The sequence below is a fragment of the Uranotaenia lowii genome, chromosome 3 (assembly GCF_029784155.1).
Source record: "Uranotaenia lowii strain MFRU-FL chromosome 3, ASM2978415v1, whole genome shotgun sequence".
Lineage (NCBI taxonomy): Eukaryota > Metazoa > Arthropoda > Insecta > Diptera > Culicidae > Uranotaenia > Uranotaenia lowii.
In genome coordinates, this window is record NC_073693.1 from 156127212 (window position 1) to 156148856 (window position 21645).

At 33.5% G+C, this 21645-nt stretch overlaps 1 protein-coding gene across 1 annotated transcript; it reads right to left on the reverse strand.

Moving 5' to 3' along the window:
* Positions 1 to 5047: 5047 nt before the first annotated feature.
* On the reverse strand, positions 5048 to 5586 carry LOC129757836 (uncharacterized). Its single transcript, XM_055755164.1, has one exon. It carries the CDS (start codon positions 5421 to 5423, stop codon positions 5073 to 5075), a length of 351 nt encoding a protein of 116 aa, XP_055611139.1. The 5' UTR covers positions 5424 to 5586; the 3' UTR covers positions 5048 to 5072.
* Between the last annotated feature and the right edge of the window lie 16059 nt (positions 5587 to 21645).

Consider the following 21645-nt stretch of genomic DNA (forward strand, 5'->3'; position numbering starts at 1 on the left):
CAATTCTCCACGCTGCAGAAACAAAGCAAACATTTGGGTCATCATTTAATTTTCACTCACACATTTTTAGCAATGTAATTTTTTACTCCGGAAATAAATATCATATCATGAAAGTTCAGAATAGTTCATGCCTTTCTTTCTGTAAGTTCGACTAAGAATTTTCCTATATTGGATTCTTCTGTCTGTGATTAGTGTCCTCGTACAAGTATGTGCATTTTCTTACAGTTCATAAGTTTGTTTGTTTTTTAAGTAAAAAGCGCTGTCATAGAATATTCATTGCAAAGTGAAAACTTGTTAGAACAACGCAATTTTTTTTTTGGTTTCTCTTGAATATTTTGAACTCGTGCGATGCAAATGAAATTTCAAAACATAAAGCTTACTTAAAAATTCTCTTGCTTCAACTGTGTCCAAGACAGCGAAACGATAGGAGTAACGAAAAAGAAAATGTTTTAACGCTTCAAACAGTTCTGCGGCGTATTACAGTCGCTTAGAATTCGAAAAAGTTGCAATTCGATACACCCTAGTGATCAATGAGAAGCCAAAAGGAGTAAAAATAACATCAAATAGCACATCCGTAAAGTTTTGTTCAGTATTATGTTATTGGTTTTGTTTATATTTATGAAACCTTGTTTGCTGTTAATTAACAAAGGTTCTCGAACTTCACAAAACGTTATCCTATTATTGGATTATCTCAAATCAATGTAGTTTTCTAAATATTGAAAGTTTCCGTCTTACCCGACATTTCCCTAAGAATAACCTCTTTAATACATGTCTATGCAAAAATAGAAGGTATTCGTAACAAACACGATAGTATCAAAAACTGTTCAAAAACTGAAATATCGAATTTAGAATTTCCAAAACTTGTCAACTGGATCAAGAATTGCAATACATTGCATATATAATATACTAGCTGATCCCATACGCACTCCGTTTCGCTTTCAAATTGGAATATGTCATGAACAGTTTGTATGAAAGTCAATTGCCAGGCATTTTCTAGATGCACTTCCAAATTCATTGATAAGTAATAATAGCAAAAATATTGGATGATCACTTTTCTAACGTCTGCTACTAAATTTTAAATCAGGAATCAATTGACCGTGCCTAAAATCCCCGTGGATAAATTTCGACTCTACCGCTGCATAACAACGCAATTATTGCCAAAAAGTTAAAACCCTTTCGGTGGCCTCTTCTACAATCTTTGATATCTGAAATTTATTGATCATTATTATATAATAACGTCAATATTGCTTAAAATTAATTTATATGGACGACCCTTCTCGTCGACACCTGGCAAAACATTTGACATCTGAAATCAGTTGCTCGTCCCTGAAAACTATCGTGTGCCAATTTTCATCCCAATCCGATATCAAATAATGACGATATTGCAAAAATGTTGAAAGGTTAATATGGACGACACCCTTTGCCTGCCCCTTACACTGAATTCAATACCTGAAATCCATTGCTCGTCCCTAAAAACTCTCGTGTACCAATTTTCATCTGAATCCGATGTATAATAACGACGATATCGCATTAACAGTGAATAGTGAATATGGCCGACCCCTTTGGTCGACCCCTGTTTGTAATTTGGATAAGTGAAATCAATTATTTGTCCCTGATAGTTCCTCTGTGCAAATTTTCATTCCAATCCGATGTATAAAAACATCAATATCACTAAGATATTGAAAAGTAGATATGGTCGACCCTTTTTGCCGGCCCCTTACACTAAGTTTGATACCTCAAATCGACTGCACGTCAATCAAAACTATCGTGTACCAATTTTCATCTGAATACGTGTATAATAACGTCAATAGCGCAAAACAGCGAACAGTTAATATGGACGACCACTTTGGATGACCCCTTACACAAAACTTGACACCTAAAATCAATTGATCGTCTTTCAATACACTCATGTGCAAATCTTCAACACGATCCGACGAAAAGTTACGTCAATATCGCGAAAACAATATTTGTCTTGTATGGACGACCCCCTTCAGAAGGGGTCCTCTGAAAATCTGAAAACATTTGTCATCATTCCTGGTCCTAATGAGCATACATGCCAAATTTAAGACCTCTAGCTCTTAAGACGGCTGAGTCTATAGAGGACAAACAAACAAACAAACAAACATACAGAAATTGCTTTTTATATATATTGATTACGCGTACTGTCACTTTGACTTTGAACTTCCATAAATGTTTAGTCTTTTGATATTTTTTTATTTTCTACGTAAGATAGATCAACCATTACACTTTTTTATCGCAAAATTTTAGCTTTCGAAAAATTGTGTGGCCTGGGATACAGTTTTTCTACGAAAATCAAACTTCAAGGACCTTTATAATTCAAACTTCAATAACTCAGAAACTACGAAACCTAAATTTTGTGATCGCCCAAGTAACACAGATTCAGCCAATTAGCATTAGGAAGTTTTATTATGGTTTAATTATGACATTTTTTGTGCAGCTCGTTTTATGACGGTTTAATTATTGTCATGCAAAATGCTTACCCGAGCAGACTTTTATGGCAAAATTATACCTAATTTTGCTATCATGCCTTGAAAGTAAAATGAGGTATCATTTTGCCCGAATAAAGGTGGTACAATGCCAAAATTTGGGTCTCACTTTTCATATGCCGATACCACAATTATACCAACTGTAGGTTTCACTGAAACCTTAATGATACCTCGTTTTGCCAACGTTCTAAAATGAATTTCGAGGGCATAATGATGCCACTTTAAGGTATAATTTACTGCCAAAATTTGGCATCGTTATGCTTTCAAAATTCCTTTCAATTAGGATGGCTAAACGAGGTAACAAAATACGTTATGAAACCAAAATTTGGTAGAACTGTGCTATCCGTATTAAGAAAATGAGCGAACAATTTTGTCATTGTACCACAATGTTTCGGAAAAGATTATACCGAATTTCGCAAAAAAGGCATGATAGCATAAGAATTCATTCCGATGGTTTACTTGAACCGATTGCACTTACGTTTGCATAAATTAAGGCGATTTTCACACTATCACTTCAGCATTTATAATAGGAATTACTATATTTTTGTATCACCTTAAACGATCCCATTTAGTTTAATTAAGTTTCAATTAAAATCTAAAGATACAGCGAAGCCCCACCGAAACGAAGCCCCACCGAAAGAAATTTATTTTCTGAAATGAACTTATATAATAAAAAAAGCAAATACACATCAAAAGGAAATACACTAATAAACATGATTTATTCTGAATATCTTTTATAATAACATAAATAATCGAAATTATTTCAAAACAATAGTTTACTTAGTCAATGTTTCAGCTGTTGTTAAAAATCGCTCCCGCTTATGCAACTTTAGTGGTAATGCATAATAAACATCGCACTGTATGTCTACATTGCGATGTTTATTAAATCGCCTTTACTTATGCAACAACATATTATAGTGTTATTTTTATAACACTGGATTGTACAGCACATTGTAAACGCCCTAATGTATACAATGTATTTTATTTTATTTAGAAAATTTCTTTTTTTATAGGATTCTTCAACGTTCTTAGAATTTTCAGTTATTTCAAATGACATAAAATAATAATTAAAATAAAATTATATTAAATAACTAAAAAAATTGAACCGGTTATTACTTCTGGATATTCGATCGAGTAGTGTCTGAAGTTTTCTTATTCTTTCTACTTAAGAAGTTAGGATACTCTACCGTAAAACTCTATGTAGAAAGTATAATGCAGAAAATAATCGATATTATACCGAAAATGCAATACTAATACTAGTGCTACTATCAATACATAAAAATATTAATAACGATGAGCAGCTTTGTCCTAAGGGAGGTAGGCATAATAATATAGGAAAGATTTTTAGATTCACAGGAGTCTTCTAAAACTATTCATGATTTTTTTTAATGATAAACTACATCTAAGTACATTAACCTCCCCTGGCCGATAAGAATATTGTTTTGCAAATATTAGAAACAATTCAGTAGTATTAATGATAAACGCATGTTTTTGGAAAATATATAAAATTATTTCCTTTTAGCAGTAAACTATCATTCCATGCATATGGGTAACATGTGAAAAAAATTCAAACTGAGAAAAGCGCATACAAAGTTTAGTTATGCGGACATTTTGTAAAAGTCAATGCACTTTGAGTGGCATTTTCTTCAAAACGTTGGGAACAAATTTTGTACAAAAACAGATTTTTAGGTAATTAAGTTTGAAAGCAAACATTTTCCATATATAACTCCAAAATGATAAAAATGCACATGTGACTCATATGCATGGAAAGGCTGTAAAGCTATCGGTTGGATATATTTTTTTTCATTTAATGCCGATGATATAGTGAACGTGAAGCGAACTGCGGTGGAGCTGACATACTGAATGCGGCGAAGCAAATGCTCATTTGTTCCGCGCCGCTCGAGTTAGCATTGGTCGCGTTCGCCGATTTGTTCTCACTATGTGATCGGTCTAAAAATTGATACGATAAATTCCTAATGTTGATTTTCCAAATAAACTCTCCTTACTCATTACGATCTGCTTGATTTGATAAATAAAAAAAAACCCTGATAAGAGTGAAATAACTCTTCCCATTAAACTGCTGAAAAAAAAAAATGAAATCTGCAGTATCACATCCAAGCTAAATTTCACTTTACGCGATGTTCTTATTAAGGCCATTTAGTAATGCAGCTGCACAGCTAGTTTTCTCAAACCTTTTGAATTTCCGCCTTCGAGGTATTTTTTGTGAGAATACCCAAACATAAAGAAAAAAGTTTTTAAGTTACCTGTTTTTATCACGTTGGAGTCAATTCCATGCCACCTTTTTTTGCTTCATCTATTGTTGGTCCTCATTGTTGCTTGTTTTCTGTTGATTTAAGCGGCCTGGACAAACTGATTCAAATTTTGGTCCTTGTTTCCCGGTAAACCACTGGTGATAGAAAACTGCACTGGTATAGTTTTTTCTGCAAAGTGAAAATAGGTAGGTAATTCCTCTACTGTTTTTAGATGGATCATTCGTTTATTTTCACCGTAAGCTTTTAGTAAATTATAAACTTATAGACCTTATCACACCATCCCTTTCGCCCTCTACTTCAATGGAATGAATCGGGAGCTGTGGGTGGCACCGATACCCGGCCGAGCGTGCTTAACCGGTTTGTAGGTGAGAGAAAATTCGCCCAAATAATGTCCGATCATTTCCGGCTTGATTTCGGCCTGGTTGAAGGTTTTCCAGTTGTAGATTCCCACCATCGATCCGACCATCTCCGGAACGATAATCATGTTTCGCAAGTGGGTTTTTACGATGGCTGGCTTCTCTAGTGGGGGAGCATCCTTCTTGGCCTTGCGCAGCTTCTTCATCAGAGCGAGCGGCTTGCGGCGGATTCCTCGCTTGAAACGTCGCTTGGCTCTGCTGTGCTCCACCAGCAGATCATGCTTCATGTCCAGAAGCTGGTCCAAATCCACCCTACGGTAGGTGAATTTACGGAACGTACGCTTCGCTGTAGACTCTCTTACCTTAATTTCACAGCGAACACTATGTCACAAAGAATGCCGAATCCACTGTTAACTATTTCTGGAGACATTAATGTAGAATTATAATTGTGAACGATGCAAAAAAGTTGATGTTTTGATTCGTCTCGCTTTGTTTTGGTTTTCAGCCAGTGGTGCCAAATGAATAGATTCTCTAGGTTTGTTTTTTTTTTATGGTTTATCGATAGGGACCAGGGTGTTCCATACAGCAAATCGTGTCAAATTATCCCTTAGCATTTTTTTTTTAAACCGTTGTACACTAAGTATCTGTCATTTTATATCATTTCACGGACAAAGTTTTTTATATGTGTGATTTGAGAGACTTTTTTATCATCTCTTTCTAAGATGTACTGATTGAGAAACCGTTGCATTTTGTTTGCAATAGGCGATAGAATCGCTGTCCCGTTTAGGTGATGGTTTTCTATGAATGTGAGTGATTTGACAGATAATTTTTGACAGATCTTACCGGTTTTACTTAAGGAGAGAAAGAATAAATTTTCGCTGCCATCGCTCATTGTCAAAAAGGACTGAAGTTATGTTTGATTGATTTTTTTAAGTAATTTATTTATTTGAAATGGCTCATACCTTGAGGCTTTAAGAAGCCAAACTCGTTTTGTATGTTCACAATTGTTTGATCAGGTCTACATCACTTAATCACTTTTTATCAATTTTTTTTCTTATTGAAGAGAACAGACAATAGATAGGGAAATAAGAAAATGCAAAGAATTAAAGACGAAGATCAATGTTCGATTGACACAAACTGAAAATAATTTCAAAAAAACTTCAAATCAGGCATGTTCTATTTAAAAGTTTTCATGATAAATTAATTTTTCAAGCTTTTTATTTAGTGATTTCGTTTGAAAAAAAAGCTTAAGAATTCAAACAGACAGTTTTGAAGCATTTGTTTTAATATTTTTAATCAATTCATATAACTTACAAGAACATTTTGAACGAAAATAAAATTTCAAGCGAATTATTTTTATGAAAATAAAAAATTAACCTCAGCCTAATGAATCGTATTTTACGATAATGAAATTAAGTACAGACTCAACATTCGATTGAGGCACGGTTTGATTTTAGCACATGTACCAAAATAGAAGGGTTTATTTAAGTTACATACATTACCTAGATTTCTTTTCTTATTTCACAGGACCAATATAATTAAGACAAACACCTTCAATATGTTTTTACGTTCTAATATGTTGAAAAATTATTGAAAAAAAAAAGATGTACTCTAAAATACCAAAAATGATTGAAATTTGAAAATAATAAAAAAAAATACAGACATAATTCAAAAAATGATAAATTATTTTTTCAGGGTTCGATTGGCAACTTTAAAGTGTTCTGACACGTTGCCAAAATCGAATGTCGTGTTCTGTATAAGAATTGTATCGTTACACAACTAATTTTGTGTGGAATTTAGTGATGCCTTAATGATGCCTGTTTTTGCAATGTTTAAAACATCAACACTTAGAAATTTGCACATTATGCCGGTAGCGGAGAAATTCTTTGTTTTTTTTATTTCGATTTCAATTTTAACACCTAATGAAATCTGATTTTTCATCACAGGGAATTGAACACCAAATCATGCTATCCTTTCGATCTCACTTCCTGCTCTATCACAATAAATGAAACCTGAATGATGCCTCGTTTTGTTATCTTGAAAAAATCGAAACCAAAAAAAGCTTTCGTTTTGGTCTCAATGCCTTATTTAGGTATTAGTCAGGTATCATTATTCGGCATATTGATGCTTTAATGAAACCTAGTTTTGCTATCGGGAAAAACACACTACTAAATTATGCTATCATTTTGGCATTGGTAGCTCATTTTGGTAACTGTTTGCTATCGATTCAGGCATCAAAGTCTGCTCGGGTATGTTTTTGTTTCAGCCTATGTTTTCAGATAGTTTTGAAAACGCTAAAAGAACTTTTATTAAACATACTGTTCTAGTTAGTTTTAAAGAGTTATGAATGCACTGTTTAAACTATGATAAAACACCAACGTAGAAGTTTGCTCCAAGCTTTCTTTCGCATAATACAGTGAGCGAAATAAGAATAGCACCACTATGTTTTTTGCTTGTTAAAATATGAATAGTTGAAAATTACGAAAATTTTCTTCCACAGTTTGTTTTGAATTGCTTAACGGATAAATCAAGCATAAGATTACTTTTTTTGGACGTAGCAATTGGCGTTGAGGGCCAAAAATGTGAAAAAAGGGTGCGAAATAAGAATAGAACCACTTGAGTTTTTCAACACAAACGAGCTTATTTTTTAAAATTTACTGTGTAAAAGTGAATAATAAATCTTTTACGAATTATTTGAATAAATAACTGCATTTTAAGGAGTTTTCCAGAATTCCAAAGGTTTTCATAGGTTTTAATTAGGGGGTTTTAAGAAATGCTTCTCTTTCGTTAAGGAATTTGATATTTGAGCTGTAATTCTTTACCAAACTACTAATTTTCTTCATAAAAATGACGTGAAATGTTGAAACAAACATTTGGGATTAATATTGAATCAGAAAAAATAGGTTAGAAATCAAAAACTTTGATTTTGTTCAGTAAACCACACTTTATTCCAGTTTCAAGTCGTTGATGGCAGCACTATTTTGCAGTTAAAACCAAATTTAGCCTCAATATTGATTTTCCAGGTTTATTTAGGCCCATATTCATCATTTTGAGGTATTTTCCCATCACAGTTTTGTGGAAGATCACGCTGCAGAAAACTTTTCCGGATTTGCAAAAGAATCACCACCACAAAAATGTACAACCGCCAAAATTCCTGCTCATCTCAACTTCCGATTCAATTGCAAATCATACCAATAATACTGCTAACCGTCTGTTCCATCAAGCTCCATCGCAAAGTATAACTTTATTCTGATAACCGGTCCAAAAAATTCACTTTTAGTAACCTCGATGCAATTCCATTTTTTTTTTTTGGATTTAGTGATCATAGAATTTCCAAAGCGTGCACACGGTACATGTATTTATTTCTTGGTCAAAATCATCCAGCACTTCCTAATTAATCCCGGATATTCGAAAATGGGCATGAATTTGGTTAAATGGCAAGATAGTGCTGCCATCTATGACTTAAATCTAGAGAAATAGTGTTTGACTATTAAAAAACATTAGTATTTTTGAATTCCAACCTACTTTTTGGATTCAAAATCAGTCTCAAATCTATGTTTCATCATTTTGCATCATACTTATGAATGTTAATGAAGAAAATTAGTAGTTTGGTAAACAATTGCAGCTCAAATATCAAATTCCTTAACTCTAGAGGAGCATCTCTTAAAACCCACTAATTAAAACCTATGAAAACCTTTGGAATTCTGGAAAACTCTTTAAAATGCAGTTATTTATTCAAATAATTCATAGAAGCGTTATTATTCACTTTTACACAGCAAATTTTAAAAAATAAGCTTGTTTTTGTTGAAAAACTCAAGTGGTTCTATTCTTATTTCGCACCCTTTTTTCACATTTTTGGTCCTCAACGCCAATTGCTACGTCCAAAAAAAGTAAACTTATGCTTGATTTATCCGTTAAGCAATTCAGAACAAACTGTGGAAGAAAATTTTCGTAATTTTCAATTATTCATATTTTAACAAGCAAAAAACATAGTGGTGCTATTCTTATTTCGCTCACTGTATCTATAATAGCACTCAGAGCATGATTATAAAACCGCCGTAAAACATAGTGACAGTTCTCGATCAAGATGTCAAAAAAGGACACGCTCAGGTTAGATAGCACATGTTTGAATTGGAACTCCAATTTTTAAACATTTTTGAAAAGTTATGTTTGTTGGTTTTGATTTAAAATAGAAAAATTTATATGTAAAAATCTTTAAAAACTTGAAATAACCGGAATCTTATAATATAGGTATTGAATGAAAGGGCCCACATAGCAGGAAAAAAATATCTGACGCCATCTTGAAATCCAAGATGGCGGCTTCCGCTGAACTTTGAAATGTAGTAAATGACTTATAATCGCATAAAACCTCAACAATATTGGGAAAGGGCTAAACGAGTATCGAATTTTGCTATCCATCGCCATCTTGTAATTCAAAATGGCAGCTTTCGATAAACTTTAAAAATGCTATAAATCATTGAATATCGCATGAAACCTCCAAAATATGGGTATTTGATAATCGAGATAAGCTATAAGAAGTTGATTTTCGCATTTTGACGCTATCTTGAAATCCAAGATGTGGATGGATCATGAGATTTTCAGTTATTTACAACTTTGAAAAGAATAGCGAAAGCCACCATCTTAATTGATGATGGCCTCAGATAGCGAAATTCGATGTTTTCTAGTTTAGTCCTTTTACTGAATGCCCATAATGTAGTGACTTTAATGCAGTTTTCAGTGATTAAAATCATTTTAAAGTTCAGTGGAAGCCGCCATGTTGGATTTCAAGATGGCGTTTGATAGCAAACTTCGACTTGTACTCGTTTGATCCTTTCACCCAATACTCATATTGTGGGAGTTTCATGCGATTTTCAGTGATTAACAGCATTTAACACGTTCGTCGCCACGGCACCCATATTCGGGTGACATGTGTATTTCCTGGGGGGCCCCGTCACATCAAAAAGCAGGTGACGCTCTCTTACTCAAGTTAGCCGCTCAGTTTAGCCACACGTTGCAAATCTGGGAACTCTCCCTCTTTTCTTTCTCGCTCCCAGAATTTCTTGGGGCCCGGCTAGTAAAACTACCAAAATGAGCGTGGCGACGAACGTGTTAAAAGTTTAATGGAAGCCGCCAACTTAGATTTCGAGATGTATCTGTTAGCGAAATTTGACTTCTTCTAGGTTAGCTCTTTAGCCAATACTGTGAGGGTTTCATGCGATTTTTAGTTATTTACAGCATTTTAAGGTTCAGCGGAAGTCGCCATATTGGATTTCAAGATGGTGTCTGATAGAGAAATTCCACTTAAACTGATTAAGACATTTTACCCAATGACCATATTGTGGGAATTTCACGTGATTTTTAGTGATTTCAGTCATTTTAATGTTCATTGGAAGCCGCCATCTTGGATTTCAAGATGACGCCTGATAGCGAAATTTGTCTTCTACTCGTAGATTCTTTTCCACTTATACCCATATTGTAGCAGTTTAATGCGATTTTCAGTGATTAACTGCATTTTAAAATTCAGTGGAAGCCGCCATCTTGAATTTCAAGATGGTGTCCAATAGCGAAATTCGACTTCTTCCAGCTTAGCCCTTTCACCAAATACTCATATTTTGGGGGTTTCATGCGATTTTTAGTGATTAACAGCATTTCAAAGTTCAGCGGAAGCCGCCATCTTGGATTTCAAGATAGCGTTGGAAAGAAAAAAAATCGGTTTCTTCTAGTTTATCATTTCCACCCAATACCGATATTGTTGGGGTTTCATGCGGTTTTAAGTCATTTACAACATTTTAAACTTCAGCTGAAGCCACCATCATGGATTTCAAGATGGCGTCAGACAACAAAATTTGACTTCAATTCATGATTTATTCCACGGGCCATTCACAAACAATCTATTTTCACTCAAAAAGTCTGTTCTCATTTACTGTACCAATGATTAACAACTCAGATATGAGGAACTAACCCTAAGCGTGTAATTGTATGGCTTGCGAGAGAAACGTTAAATTTTAGCTTTTTATGTGGTCATCATTAAACCATATAAAACTATAAACATTTATATGACCATAAAAAAGCTACTTAGCATTGAACTGACTAACGCCATGTTGGTTGCAAAATTAAAGGGTACAAAATGACGCCATGTTGATGGATTCACAATGCAAGTATTTGAAAATATTTTTTCAGGCCTATTTTTCATCAATGCCATCATGATTGACCATCAGATTTGACGAGGCGCATTTAGTTTAAGATACAATTTCATACACATTTTGCATGAAATCTTGACTGGCAGTAGAAAATATGCTCTAAGTATGATTGAAACATTGCTTTTTGCTATCAATTTTACCATATCTCAACAATGCAATTATTATTCATCAATCCGAGAACTCACAGAATAAAAAAAAAACATAAATTGTTAACATGTTTAAAATGACTTTTTGAAAGCTTTGATGACCAAAATTTTAAAGCATAATGATTGGTCATGATGGCGTTTGACTAGGATAGGGCCAAATAGCCTGATTTTGGCTTTATAAGAGTTCTGGTGGAGTAATAGAATGCGCTTTAGCTTTTTATGAAGATTAATGCTATAGTCCAAACGAAATTTTGCTGACCGCAATAAAGCTTAAAATGCTAACATACTAGGGTAGTGTCAAATTGGACTGTCTAGAATAAAAAAAAAAAAAAAATACACCAAGTGTATTTTTTTCTAGCTAGCATCTAACAAATGCTAAAACCATCAATCTATAGGAATCACACTACGTATGTAGGTTCGAATACCATAATCGAAATTCGATCTCATGAACGTTTGCAAAAAAAAAATGAACTTTTCCCGTTACGCCTCATCTTCGCATCAGCATTCAAATTTTTTAACCTTTAGTATACCAAATAATAGATTCTCAACAATCATTAAGCAAAGTACATATTCTAAATATACTACCACAACGGGTTCTCTGTCGTAAACACAGTCTGGAATAATTTATCGGAAGACCCAGTCCGTGCTTCACTGATTCATCTTAACCTTACTCAACTTTTCGAAATAAATCCTATCTAGCATATGGGCACATAACACAAACACACTCGAGTCGCCGCCAACATGCGGTAGTATTCGAAGAATTTCGTGCGTGCTCGATTAGACTGGCCCATAACAAAAAAAATCCTTATATTCCACGCGGCACCCCCTAGATTGGTGTCTCTAGGCGAAAAAATGACTTTCTGAAAGTTTCAAGTCAGTTGGCAAAAGCACGAGCTGGCGCAAAGGACTTGAAATTTGTATGGAGACTTTCGGCAAAATGTATGGAAAATCGACATACTTTCACTCTTTGTGTTCTAAAATTTGTTCCCAGTATGCTAGAAAGCTCAGAATTTCAGGAATTGTAGTTTAAACAATGACAAACAAGTTTGTAAAAGATTGTGACGCAATACGAGTTGACTGTGATGAGTTATTTGCAATTGAATGTGTGATTTATTTCGCATTTCTTTGATATATCGTGAACGGTGTATGGGCTTAATAATCGCACTATCTTGATCGCAGACACATAATGAAAATATCAAATAGAAAGTTTGTGTCCTCCGCAAAGTTGCGAAAAAAGCTCTTACAAACATTTTTGTGGGGCATTTAGACCTTCGATGAGAAATGTATAATGGTTAAAGCCTTGTCAAAAAAGTCAACTCAAGAACTAAAAAATCTTGTGGTAAAAGGTATGAATGAATTCAGAAATTTAACGTTGAATGATTTAATGAATTCAAAGTCGCTTAAATTTTTCGATCGGTACGATATACCAAAAAATGACAATAGATCCTGAGCATTGGAAGACTATCAAAGAATTCAACAAAGGGCAACAACGTATAAGCAGTTTAAAGGTAGTAAATGACACTGCAAATTGACCCCTCTTTCCCACTATAAAAAACTTCTAACCCACGGCAAAGCCGAAAAATAAATTATTTTGCAAATAACTAGTCATTATCGAAAACTTCCCAGAATCAAACAAAATCTTCATTGTTGAAAACTTTCAGGATCTAAGTTTAATATACTTGCTTGATTTGAATAAACAATTTTATTGGTTACTAATGTAATATAAACACCAAAAATTTTGAAAAAAGATCATTTAAACCAAAACTCTTTTTTTATACTCACAACAATGCAGCAGTTCATAGTTTGTTATAAAATAAGCTACAACTTTGCCAAGAACACAAACTTTCTATCTGTTATTCTCATTGTGTGACAATGCGATCAAATTAGTACTAATAGTCCATCTACACACCGTTTACAATATATCGATGTAATGCGAAAAAAATCACACATTCAATTGCAAATAACTTATTACAGTCAACTCGTATTGCGGCACAATCTTCTACAAACTTGTTTGTCATTGTTTAAACTACAATTCCTGAAATTCTGAGCTTTCTAGCATACTGGGAACATATTTTAGAACACAAAGAGTGAAAGTATGTCGATTTTCCATACATTTTGCCGAAAATCTCCATACAAATTTCAAGTCCTTTGCGCCAGCTCGTGCTTTTGCCAAATGACCTGAAACTTTCAGAAAGTCATTTTTTCACCTAAATGCACCAATCTAGGGGGTGCCGCGTTGAAAAAAATGTTGTAAAAATCATCCCATACAAATTTGGGCCAGTCTAGTGCTCGATGCGTAAATGTTGAGTAATAATAAAAGAAAACACTTTGAACTTTCCCGTTACTCCGTTTGTTCCGACAAATGGAAGCATTAAAACAAGTGCATGGAACTTATGATTACTAGCAATTTATTCTTTCTCATGTCCGGGAACTCTCAGGTCGTTGAATGTTTCCCCGTTGCGTCTGTGGGATGCTCTCCACACTTCGTTCATTACCTATAAACATACTTACATAGGATTGTTTTGGTGCCGACATCCTGGAATGTTTGCATCCATCCAGACGTAGCTGGAAGCAGCCAACGACTTCAAAACCCGATTTCTAATTCCATCGATCGATGCTCCTAACTCTTCAGCAACATTACTTAGTACATAGAAGGGAAACGCTGGGTAATTTGCGATGCGTTCAACTTCCAAGCGAATGATTCGGTACAGTCAGGCACTTTTTTTCATGACCTCGATATCGTCTAGCCTCTTTTGGCCCTTCACCTCACTTTTGCCCACATATTCACTCTCTGAGCTGTGCAGACACACGTGTGCTCTTTCGGTTGCGAGTGCGTTTTTCCGACCATTTATGAGCTAATCATGCGAGAAAATTGCGTTCTACCCTTGGGAAGTGAGCTGCTCTAGATTTTTTTTTAATACCGCCACATTTTCCTGTCCACTTCGCTTCTACCAGCAATATGTACAATCTACTGGAAGGTAGTGGGGGAACGCTGATTGACCAATCATTTTACATCATAGACGGGTGGTGAAAATTTACACAGCCACGAACCATTTTCAAATTTCCGATGCACTTCAATTGGGCGCTATGGTGCCGGCAGGGTTGTATCGAGAAAAATGCCTTGTTTTTCTTAACTGTATTGAAATAGTTAATTTTTGCGTTTAAAAACAGTTCTGAGATCTAAAACGACAAAATTTGTTTAGTGGAATATCAAAATTAAACATATCTGTGATTTGGGAAAAACGAGATTAAGTTTCTTACTGTTTCCCTAAATTACTCAAAAGTAAAAATAACCGTCCTGAATACAACCCTGCACCCGTTGCTCTCCCGTGCTGCTGTAGGTGGTCCGAGAAGGATAAATATTTTTCAGAAAATTGCACTTTTGTGGTTCTTTTGATGTTGGGCTGACATGCAATTTCAGCCGAAACGAATGATCCGGTAGAGATCCGGAATCTGGGCATAAGCGCATGATGTTAAACAGTATTGCGGATCAATTTTAAACCAATGTGGCCCCTGAATATATTCATTTTTACTTTTTCATCAATAGTCGTCGATTGATATTTTACTTTAAATATCTGAGATAATGACGGAAATATCAGCTTTATGGAAACTACATTATTGAATAGAAAATGGACCATTGAACAGACGATCGATGGTTCCATTACTTTTTTTAATTGAACGCCATAATTCATCCAACCGTCTCGACGTGGAAACGTGGAAATCTTCTTCCAACAACCAACCACTGCCATCGATAGGCAGCATTTTAATCGAATCTTGAGTCAAGTGGACTGTAAACAAAAACCAGAGCTCGCCGACCCGAATTGCTACCTTTTTGAGCCTTGAAGCCGGAACAGTATGGAACAAAACAATGATTTAACTTTATTTTAGAATGTCAATACAAGTAATAACTTTATTGAAAGGCTCAAAATTCTAAACCCTCAAAGCCTTTAAAGACTTGAACGCTAATAGATGAGTTGCACTGTAAGATTCTTCTTTACCAAAATGGAGAGAACTCCACATCTCCTTTCCTCTCGGTAACCAAAGCTTGTTGCTGAAGAAGAGATAGTGTTAAATATAGCCAGAACACTAAAGTTTTTTTTCTCCTTCGATCCAGAAGTTCACTGACGCGTAATGATTCGTAGAAACAAGTGATATTTTCGATTTTTCTTGCGTTCGACGCGAGTAATAAAACCTATTTTACACCAGTGCATAACTCATTTATGATTGCTGGACTCAATTGAATAAGGTTCGTTTTTATGTTGCAATACAAGCACTGATGGTTTCATTTTGAAGAATGCTTGGCAGATGACATTTTCTATCTGGCATAGTAAAAAAAATTTAATCTGTTGATAAATATGTTAATGATAAAAATTATATTTACACTCAAAATTTAAAATAAATTAAAAAACAAAAACTTGTTGATATTAATAAAAATAAGACTCTTTAGTACCCCAATAATAAAATTCAAATTTTGAGATAACAAGTTACCTACTAGAAAAGTTAAGTCTCACTTTAATAGTCATAACTCGTTCACTTATATTGTATCCGCCACATTCTAAGGCTGATCGCATTGGGACTTGCAGGAATTGATCCTCATTTATTTCCAAGTACTCTGGCTCTCAAGTTATTTTTCAGCATGTGCTGGGCTAGGAGCAAGGTTGCCGAAAAAAAAAATTGAATCTGAGTTTTTTGCAAAAAAAAAAAGATTCTGACTTCCTGTGATTTTACCCAGAAATCCATTGATGGTTTTTTGTGATGGAATCAGAATAAATTTCTCTAAAAAACAAGAGGCAAAGAGTCTATTTTACAACTCACTTAAGAAAAATCGATTGAAATTACTAATCTTAGCATGATTTTCCAAAACATAGTGGAAAATCCGAAATTTATGTTCGCATAAAATCTTTTTTTTTTGTTTCGATTATAGTCGTTTTAACATCCGTCATTCGCGACTTATATCAACGATGCAGTTGACGAACAGTCATTGAAAAACTTATCCTGAACAACTGTGATTTATGTTTACTCTTCGGCTCGAACTCACGAACATCGGCGACGAAGTCGGAAAAAAATGTTTAAATTTTTATGCTCAATTATTCGATTGTAAATCAGAAAATCTGGACTCATACATATTTTCCCAGACTCCTTTTATTTTTTTTTTTTTGAAAAAAAAATAGTTAATACATCGCATGACGGGGAAAAAATGTATAAACCGCGAAGAAATTCAATATCCCTCCTCCTATATGGACCAAATCTATGAAAATATACTGTCCTTTAGTAAAAACGTCTGAAAAATCGATTGGACATATGTAGGATGAGTGTTCTTTCTTTGGACCTAGAGCCTACCTTAGACCTAAAATTCCGAAAATTGTTAGTAGTTCATAAAGATACTCCTATGCACTCAATTAACTCTAATTCTTTCTTAATCCACTTTTTGCCATAAAGTCTTTCTTATAATATTTACAACGTTTTTAAAAATGTATCTCCTCATCAGTGGTAAATCAGACAGCTCAATTAGTGGGACGCGTTTTGAAAAAACATAGTGAATAAGGAAAAATCACGTTATTTTACTGTTCAAGCAAAAGTTGGAATGGAAACTGCTTTCACTGTGAAGAATATGAGCCATACTACCTTTATTTTCTCAAAAAAAAATCAATGGAAAGCCGTACAATTTGTAAATGTTTGTATGTATGTACATATGTATGAGAACCCACCAGTAGCTGATAGGTCTTTCGACCCGAGGCGGTACGGGAAGTCTCGATCGCACATTCAAAAATTGTTCATTCTTAACCCATCAACAATAATTGCAGCATAACCAAGGGGTCCGTTACCACTGGTTTGGGACAGGTTTGACTCATCTTACTCCCTTCCAACTGTTCGAAACAAATAAAGAATCCTGAAAAGGTAGCTAAGTACCCTACCCATAATTCTAAATTTGTCGAGATACTCCGGCTGGCTTGAGCCCACAATCCATTGTATGTCAGAGAAAGCCGTACAATTTGTAAAGGGTACAAAAATGGACACTTTCGTTCTCAATGTTTCATTTATAGACCTGACATCACCAAAACTTTGTGTACATACTAAGTAATCAACAAAGATGCCAGTTTTTTTTTTAATATTATTTTTTTTTTAATTTTTTTTAATTTTTTTTTTTAAATTTTTTTTTAAATTTTTTTTTTAATTTTTTATTATTTTTTTTTGTTTTTATTTTTTTATTTTTTTTTTTATTATTTTTTTTTATTTTTTTTTATTATTTTTTTTTATTTTTTTTATTTTTTTTTCAAAACCAATATTGTACGTTTCTAATATTTTTCGTCAATTTTAAGCAAATAAACTAAAAGTAAGTAAACACTAAAAGTGTGTTTGTTTTTTTTTTCAGGGGTTTTCATCCTGTTGGATGATTAATCCCTACACAACAAGTTTCAGCGATTGTTATGCTGATAGAACTAACGGCGAAAGAAAGTTTTAGAGATACTCATTACAGAAATTTAAGTTTTAATTGTTATAAAGCTGAAATCCTTTTTTAAATTAATTTGATTAAGGATATCATTTTAAATGATTTTTTATATTCTTTTTCGAAAAATAATACTTTTTATAGGAATTTTAGAGTTAGGTCCAATAAAAGGAACTTGTTCAGTACAAAGAAAGGAACAGTAGGTACAAAGTTGGAAATTTTGATCATTCATATCTTTGCAAATCTTTTAGTAACGGCGAAACCTATGTTGAAAATTCTCATTGAAACTAGCAGATAAGATCTTGATCTATATATGAATGTCATGCAAATTTTAAACCTCCCGTCCATCTATGAGAAAAAAACATGGTTATTTAATAACCACCGCTTGAAAAATCCCAAGAAGGACAACTAACCCTAGTTTCAGTCGCCACACGAGCTATCGAACGGAGATATAGATTCTTTTGACCCTTTTTTCAATATTTTTTGTAAACAATCCAGAAAAAACTGATTTCGACTAGAAAATTTTGTACAAAAATAGAACTATCTTGTGTAGTTTTTTTTCCGAGGAATCAAGTGAAGGCTATATTCAAGCCACCACGCACACGTTTGGGAAAAATAGAGTCATGGCTTATTGCACCCTCAATTTCTTTACATTTTCAATTAATTATGAAAAAATTAAGTTCGGAATTGAATGTATTGAACCAAATGAGACCTTTCTTGTGTAATTTTTATTCGAGAAATCGAATGAAGGCTGTTTGAGCCACCGCACGCATCGAAAATGGCCATGGAGCTATGGCTATTTTAACCTTAACCTCAAAATTGTTTACATATTGCAGAAAGCATGTTTGAACTTGATAATTTTCAATTATCAAGCATATTTTACTGAACTATATTAAAAGTGTACGGGAATTGAGGTTAAAAACAGCTATAACTCCATTTTCCGATGCGTGCGTCTCCACCGCCTTCTTTCGATATCACAAAAAAAAATCCCACAAGATATGTAAGTCTCATTTGGATCAAAATTTGCACTTAAAACTGGCTTAAAAGCCGTTGATAGATTTGGTTTGTGTGGAAGGGAAGATATTGAATTTTTTTCACGGTTTGTACATTTTTCCCCGTTATGCATTAATTTAAAAACAAAGTTTTTTTGTTCGAATTACTAGTTTTAAAAGAGAGAAACGGCGAACAATTCCAATAAAAATATAATTCTATTTCGCATCGTTTAGAATTTAGGGTTCGGGCAAAATCAGCGCCAAAAATTACATAAAGTGAAACAAATGAGCAGTTTCTAAGAATAAACAAGATTTGATGGATTGCCTGAATTCTATTATTTCTAATTTTTGAATTTTTAATTATTTCTTAACATGTGTTCCGTCTCATTACATAACCTGATGAATAATATTCATCCAATTCAGACTTCCATCGTTAGTGGAAAATCTCTTTCAATTTCGGGAATTTTTTGACAATAAGGATAGAATATGTAACAACACTATATGAATAGAGATGTTCATAAAGTTGCATAAGATTTCTTAAAGGGCCAAAATTTCCTTTTTCTCAATTTCCCTTTAACGTGATTTCTTCACGAGAAATGTACTGCAACGTGTTATGCAAAATGCATGTGGAATCGAGATTTAAAAGGCGTTTCTTTGATTTGCATTTTATTACATCTTACTTCAAATAAGAAACATAATTATAAAAATATTTATGTTTAAAAATATTATTTCAGCGCCAGTATATAAACAGATAAATAAAAAGCCAATTTTCAGTTTCTAGATAATATCATTTAAACAATCCGTCATGCTTAATTAAGTTTTTACAGAATAGATATGTACAATGTACATGTTAAAATTTAAAATAATCAAAAATAAAGCTTAAAATGTCAGAATAATTTCACAATCATCAGATCAATCATCTAGATAACATTATATTACGATAAAATTTTGATTAGAGCTGTAGAAAAAATTATAGAAGGTTGCATCTAACATCGCTGTTGCTAGATTCCCCGTTTGACGATAACGTAATCTGGGAAAATATTGATCACTTTTTAATTCATTTTCGAATATTTTGGAAGGGGTTTCTTTTTTGTAACACTTAAAGTTTTAAAATACTAACTGAGGTAAGGAGTATAAAGCATGATCGATTATTGATTGCTGAATATTCAAACGACGTTAACTAAATGTTTGTTACAATACCAGATTTCATGTTTCGGGATAACTTTGACCACTATGGTTAAACCGTATATCAACATCTTCAAAATAATTGGTTTGATGCCAATTAGCACTCTAGGCTTAAAACATCAATAACAGTTATTTTTTGTTTGGACTCAGTTGAATTTTTCAACGATTTCTTTCAAAGACAAATAGGGGAACATGCCCTATTATGCGCCACCTAACGAATCGCTTATTTTCTAGGATTCCACGTACACATTGTGTTAAAAATGGGTGTAATGGTTGAAGAAAAGTGTTTTCTACAAATGCCTATGATTTTTTTTACTCGAATTGCTATAGTTGCTTCAAAAACTTGATTTTCAAAAACCATATTCAAAGCCGCAGAACAAAACTGTATTGCAAGTACGCACCACTGTGTATTCAATACGCGCCTGGCAGCCAAACACACTTTGACTGAAAAGAAATTCAAAATGGACTAATCAAATTAAAAAAAAAAATTAAAAGTTGATTTTTTGGGCTGAATTAACGTTCAAAATAAGGATTTAGATGTTTTTGTTCATTTTCAATAAAAATTGGCCTTTTTGAAAAATTAATGCTATTTTCAGCCAACTACGATTGGCGCGTTGCATGGGCCGTGATAAACGATACCCAGAAAAAGCATACCTTAGCGAGTTAAGTATGATTTTTTAGCATAAAATCATAGTTTAGATTCTCCTCTATCAAAGTGTCAGAAAATATTGTCTTATTAGTTTTTCTCTGCTTGGTGACACCTTATTGAAAGTGTTTTAACATTTAGATCGATATGAAAAAAACCTAAATTGTGAAATTATCACGACACAGGGGCATTTTAAGGAAGAATTCATTCTTGCCATGACCAATCACAGCATTTAAAACAAATTGGTAATGTTTTGCAGGCTTAAATTGATTCAGATTCTTCAAAACAAGGGTGGCGCGTATTAGCCACATGGGGCGTTATATCAACTTTTCCCCTATATTAAAAGATGGACAATATTTCTGCATACATTTAGGGGCAAAAATTATAAACATTTCTCAATATTTATTGGCCTTAAAAACAAATAAAATATTATCTCATACCTATGTCCTACTACTGTTCCTATGTTCTTTTTTAATTCAAACGTATCCATTTTATAGGGTTTTTTGCCATTTGTTCTATACAGGCTTTCTCTTAGAAAATGTCCGTTTTTTTATATCCAAAAATAATCATAGAATGGCCATATAAATAACTCTAAAACTATACGTATGCAAAGGAAAAAAGTTAAACTTTCACATAAATCAACCCATTTGCTCCTAAATGCAACCATTTTATCAGGAGAGGTATTTGTTTGTGAGTCTTCAAAAAAAAAAAAAAACAGATATTTTTAAACTTTAAAGCTTCATTTTAAGTAAATGATATAAAAAATCTCCAACTACAAACCAAATTTAGCCTATTTTAAACTCAATTTAAAGGTTTACAATCGTAGAAAATAGTTTCAGAAAATTTAATTTCAAACTTGGTTAATGATGCCTAACTGCAAAAAATTTATGTT

Excerpts from the sequence above, each read along its gene's own strand:
- LOC129757836 (XM_055755164.1), bottom strand. The coding sequence starts at position 5,423 with ATGAAGCATGATCTGCTGGTGGAGCACAGCAGAGCCAAGCGACGTTTC.